This window comes from Mytilus edulis, chromosome 3, assembly GCF_963676685.1.
Source record: "Mytilus edulis chromosome 3, xbMytEdul2.2, whole genome shotgun sequence".
Lineage (NCBI taxonomy): Eukaryota > Metazoa > Mollusca > Bivalvia > Mytilida > Mytilidae > Mytilus > Mytilus edulis.
Genome location: NC_092346.1, coordinates 100412003 through 100418136, shown reverse-complemented (window position 1 = coordinate 100418136; position 6134 = coordinate 100412003). Strand labels below are relative to the sequence as shown.

The window sequence follows — 6134 nt, the reverse complement described above, 5'->3', positions numbered from 1 at the left end:
TTTCCTCTGACATTTTGGAAGAAAATCGTAAATTACTTGTTATATGCAAATGTTACTAAAATAATACCAAGCCATTGTCTTCATATTTTTTTTTATGAACAAAATTTGAGAAAATTTTGTATTTTGTATTAAAACAACACCAAGCTTTAGTTTAAAAGGAGATATTTAGAGAAAATTGTACAGTAATAACCGCATTTAATCTTTCATAAGAAAATAATATAATTACTAAAATTTGGAAACATGTTATTTCAGTTAAAAACTTTGACGAATCATAATTCATTTCATTAACAATAACGATATTTTTAACAACAATCAGTTTTTCATATGAATGTAAAATAAAAGAAATTATTCGGTAAGCTTAAATACCCGAATGAAGTTATGATAACGTTGTATTAACTTTTTATAATTTCATTTTTTTAATTGAATCTATTCTTTCAGTACTTATGATACTTTTCTATTCTTCCAGTTCTTTTAAAACTTAAGTTGTCTACCTTTAGAATGTCCGCCATATTGTGTTCAACAAGGATTTTGCATACAAGACATACAAATCGATTTTTTTTTAAATGAAATTACACTTTTATTGAGAAAAAAAATGAGTAATATCTTTAATTAATATTCTTTAATATTGTTAAAAGTAGTATAAAACAATAAAAAGTAGCATAACACCATAAAAAATCTTTTTCTCGGGATATATCAGTTTGTTTTGGGGGTATAATGTTGGTGTTTTTTTTTTGTATTTCTCGGGAAATCGTGGTACCGAATTATTTATAAAGAAAAACTTGAATTGGATGTAACCCGGAAATAAATCCGCAACCGATTTTTTTATTTAGTTTACACTATATCAAAAATGGCCGCTCCAGCAAAAAGTTTGCCGAGAGATGCTCAAATTATGACTGCTATTTTGAAAGATCTTGGTGTTACTGAACATGAGCCACGAGTCATTAATCAAATGCTTGAATTTGTTTACAGTAATTTTTTACCATTCTTTATTTTGCTTGAAAATGTTTTTTGTTGTGTGGTTCTACATTCAATTTTTGCTATGATCATGCTATATCGGCTTCGTCAATTACATAAGAATGTATCCAAAATAACCACATTAGCTGCCACAGCTGCTTATAAGCTAGTCCAAATAATTATGACGTCTGGCAAGGCTATTTTTTTTTTTTTTTTGGGACGCCTACTTATACATTTTATAAGCGAGATGTGCATTTAAATAACCACATACACAGGAACATTTCCCAAATTTAAATGCACTTGTAAATGAAGGCCTGTCCCATTCCTTCCACAGACAAGGGGGCATTTTGCTGTTGTAGAAAAATAATCCCGGGCCCCCATAAAATAGCTTTTTATCTTTTTATCTTAAAACAATGCCAAAGCATGCATGGAGGGGTGATGCTCAGGTGCTGCTTTGGCTCCCAAAAAGTTTGAGCCAGAAAAATCACCAGCTCCTTATTTGTCGCCAGTTTTGAAAACTTGGAGCAAACTTTGGAACCAGCTAGAGTCTTTATTTCTTCTACCAAAATTTAAACAATGTTCAATTTAAATTCCTTATGCACTCAGCCTGAACATTACATCATCTAAAATGTAATACTAAGTAAGTTATTGCATCTAGGGTTTATATACATAAAACAAAACAACATGTGTATTGTTGTAAATGGGCAAATGGTGAATGAATGAATATGTGTGATATATATATACATGTATACGAGTTACCTTTTAGTCGGGAGTATTCAACCAACTAGGTTATCCATCAGGTTTCTAGTTCTAAGTATACGTCTAGACACAGAGGTTGTTTGCAAGTAACTCATTCAAATCGTCAGGTTCCCACTATCAGCTGATCTGTATTTACGGTTTCCGGTATGACCAACAAGACCAAATACCAACTTTATCAATACAACAGTATTTTATTTTGTTATGTCAGTATTTTATATATGTAGAAGAATATAAATTAGTGTATGGTACATGTATGTATATTCTACAGAATAGAGAAAATGTCTTTAAATTTAAAAATAAAGTATAGAACAAATGGATAATTGAATAAATAAAATAAAATAAGAGGTGTTAAAGTTTGTATTAAAAAAAAGAATACAGAAAAAGATGACACCAGTGTAAGAAAGTGCATATTTTATTGTCATGCAACAAAAATTACCGTTAAAGGTCATCTAGCAAGAATTTTTTAATCAGGCCAAAAAAAAATATATGACTTTAGGTTACATCATCAAAATTAATAGGGTAGGTAGGTCGGTATTTCGATTTTATTATTTTTTTCCATTTAATTTTTTACGCCATGATTTTGAGTTGTGTGGTCCGAGTTGTCCATGGGCTGAGTTAATCCGTATTTTTAATGATTGGATTATTTCCCTTGGTTATTGGTTGGAAAAAAATAGTGGCAAAGTTTTTATTTCATTTCATAAGTTGTGAGTTTCCTTAAAACAGCTGTCATATTCATGATTGTGAACATTTGGATGTATCAGGCAATTGATTAAATTTATTGGCACCCCTTACGTCGCTATTGACTCAAGTTCTATTAATTTTTCACTTTACGTCGGAAATAAAATGGCATAGGGTCAGCGCTAAAATTAGAGTCGGTCAGGTAACCGTAAACAGAGATATATTTTTGTTTGGCCTCATGAAGGTACCCACATTACCACCCTTGAACATGTTGAAGAGGAGTCCACTTGTTTTTAATAATAAAAAAGAAATAAGTCCATGAATATTACAAAATTCTATCACTTGAAATGTACCTCTCATAAATGAATTAGCCATTAATATATTGAGGGGTTATTGACTTTGATCAGGAATAAAAAAAAGATGTATGATTAATATAAAAAAGAATGTTGTGATATATCAATCCTCTTCCTATACATCTATATATAGCTAGACAATGTAGAATAAACTAACACACAGCAATATGCCAGATACGCTTAGTAAAACTAAGTCCCAGAGAGGTTTGAGTCCAATGTCAGACATATAGGCAAAAAATAAACATAGCATTGAAGATGCAGATTAACAAAGCACTTACAGCAGTTACTGACAATGTGATATGCCAGCTCCAGACTTCAATTTAACTGATTATATTTCTTAATCATATGAAATCAAGCAAAATCCCTCCCGTAAGGTGTTGAGTATCATATCATAAAATATAGGAAACAAGAATGTGTCCAGAGTACACCGATGCCACGTGTACGCACGCACACTAGCACTATCATTTTCCATGTTCAATGGACCAAGAAATTGGATAAAAAATATAATTAGGCATTAAAATTAGAAAGATAATATCATAGGGAACATGTGTACTAAGTTTCAAGTTGATTGGACTTCAACTTCATCAAAAACTACCTTGACCAAAAACTTTAACCTGAAACATGCACTTTCGTTTTCTATGTTCAGTGGAGCGTGAAATTGGGGTCAAAAGTTTAATTTGGCTTTAAAATTAGAAAGATCATATCATAAGGAACATGTGTACTAAGTTTCAAGTTGATTGAACTTCAACTTCATTAAAAACTAACTTGACCAAAAACTTTAACCTGAAGCGAGACAGACGGACGAACGAACAGACGGACGAACGAACAGACAGACAGACGAACAGATGCACAGACCAGAAAACATAATGCCACTCTACTATCGTAGGTGGGGCATAAAAACCTGTATCATGCTAAAAGCTGGTGTTAGAAAACCAGTAAATTTGTTTATTTACTATGCAAAGACCTTATGAATGAATAAATATCAATACCAAAATATGCCATCTCTAATGACCTGACAATATGTACAGTATCATAACTATATCCCTTCTGAATAAGTCTTTTGGTTAGCTTTATGGGTGAATGCTGACAATTTTGTGCTTTGTATTGAATAGTACATTGTACCATAAAAGATTGGATGTGAAATACTTGAACGTATAACATGCCTGCATGTTGATTTATGTTTATGAATGATGTCCTTGTACTGATGATACAATTTAGTAAATGCTTTGACAAGTTTGTGATACCTAAAACCCTGCTGTAAATTTTTTCAGTAATACAGAGATTTCTTTACTTAAAAAAAATAGTAGGACATTTGATGGTGTTTGAGTAATCTTCATTGCATTAAATCAGAATTGCATCTCTATAAAGACAACAAAATACCTGTTAACTATCAATACATGTATACATTTTAAGAAGGGCAATGAAATATAATTAGGAGCAACATTCAAATTTAGGGCCATTTATATGTCTTGGTAAACATGTATAAATTGAAATACATTTTATACATACATGTAGTGCCAATATCTGAAATGTTTGAGTTCATTGAAATTATTCATAGAGGCCAAACAATGGATCTTTTTTCAAATACAGCATGAACATTAAATAACAAACAAAATTAAAAAAACCTGACAATAATACTATACACATGTACTATAAACAGCAAAATAATTATTGCTGATATCATAGCTGAGGCTTTTCAAATTTATCTCCCTGGCTAAACTATTTTCGAATACACAAGTTATCTCCCTTACTACATACATTGCATCAATGAAAATTCAAACTAAGAAGACAATACAGTTAATATAAAGTAAATTAATAATGTTATGAAATATATATTTTTTTAAGACTGATTCACATTCATACATGGACATGGACATCTGGTTAACAGCCAAAATACCTACTGATTCACATTCATACATGGACATGGACATCTGGTTAACAGCCAAAATACCTACTTTATAATGCCATGATAAAAGGTTTTGAAATTGTTATAACCAGAATGAAGTGCCTGTTCCTAAATTTTCTAGATTTTTGAGTACAATTGTTCTCCAGATAAATCTCTGTGAGACAGTTAGCAAAATTACAAATAATAATGCTAAATGGATTAAATTTTGTCATAAAGGTCAACATATCATAATAATATTTAGAAGCAAATTATCATTGGAACAAACCAACATGATAACTCTAAAAAGTTATTATACCCCACGCAACGAAGTTGCGGAGGGTATAATGTTTTTGACCCGTCCGTCCGTCAGTCCTGTTTCTTGTCATCACAACTCCTCTCAAACCACACAACAGAATTTTACGAAACCTTTTCAGATAATAAGGACATACTATGTAGTTGTGCATATCGACGGGAAATTGCGATTACATTTTTTTTCTAGGAGCTACACCCCTTTGAACTTATTTACTTTAATGTACTACTGTAACAGTTTGTCTCCGCAACTCCTCTCAAACCACACAACAGAATTTCACGAAATCTTTTTATATGAAAAGGACATATTATGTAGTTGTGCATATCGACAGGAAATCACGATTCAATTTTTTTTCTAGGAGTTGCACCTCTTTGAACTTATTTGCTTTAAGGTACTACTTCAACAGTTTGTCATCTCAACTCCTCTGAAACCACACCACAGAATTTCATGAAACTTTGTAGATAATAAGGACATACTACGTAGATGTAAAATTGAGAAAGGAAATGGTGAATATGTCAAAGCGACAACCACCCGACCATAGAGCAAACAACAGCCGAAGGCAACCAATGGGTCTTCAATGTAGCGAGAATTCCCGCACCCGTAGGTGTCCTTCAGCTGGCCCCTAAAATATGCATAATAGTACAGTGATAATGGACGTCATACTAAACTCCGAATTATACACAAGAAACTAAAATTTAAAATCATACAAGACTAACAAAGGCCAGAGGCTCCTGACTTGGGACAGGCGCAAAATTGCGGCGGGGTTAAACATGTTTATGAGATCTCAACCCTCCCCCTATACCTCTAGCCAATGTAGAAAAGTAAAAGAATAACAATACGCACATTAAAATTCAGTTCAAGAGAAGTCCGAGTCTGATGTCAAAAGATGTAACAAAAGAAAATAAATAAAATGACAATAATACATAAATAACAACAGACTACTAGCAGTTAACTGACATGCCAGCTCCAGACCTCAATTAAACTGATTGAAAGATTATGTCTTCATCATATGAATATCAGGTACAATCCCTCCCGTTAGGGGTTTAGTATCATACTATCATAAAATATATGAGAAGAACATAACCCGTGTCATGCCAACAACTGTTTTTTTAGAAATAAATGTGTTTAGTTCCGATGCAAAGACCCTATCAGTGAATCAATGTTAAAGCCAAAATATGCAATCTTTAATGACCTG

At 32.1% G+C, this 6134-nt stretch overlaps 1 protein-coding gene across 2 annotated transcripts in view; it reads left to right on the top strand.

Annotated features, from left to right (window-relative positions):
• Positions 1 to 817: 817 nt before the first annotated feature.
• LOC139517960 (transcription initiation factor TFIID subunit 9-like) overlaps positions 818 to 6134 on the top strand; it is a 28973-nt gene continuing 23656 nt past the window's right edge. For both annotated transcript variants that reach the window (XR_011663247.1, XM_071309521.1), the window contains exon 1: positions 818 to 968. Coding sequence is in view for 1 of the 2 variants with exons in the window: in XM_071309521.1 (XP_071165622.1) it covers positions 848 to 968 (121 nt within the window). In the remaining variant the exon portion in view is untranslated. The remainder of the gene's footprint in view (positions 969 to 6134) is intronic.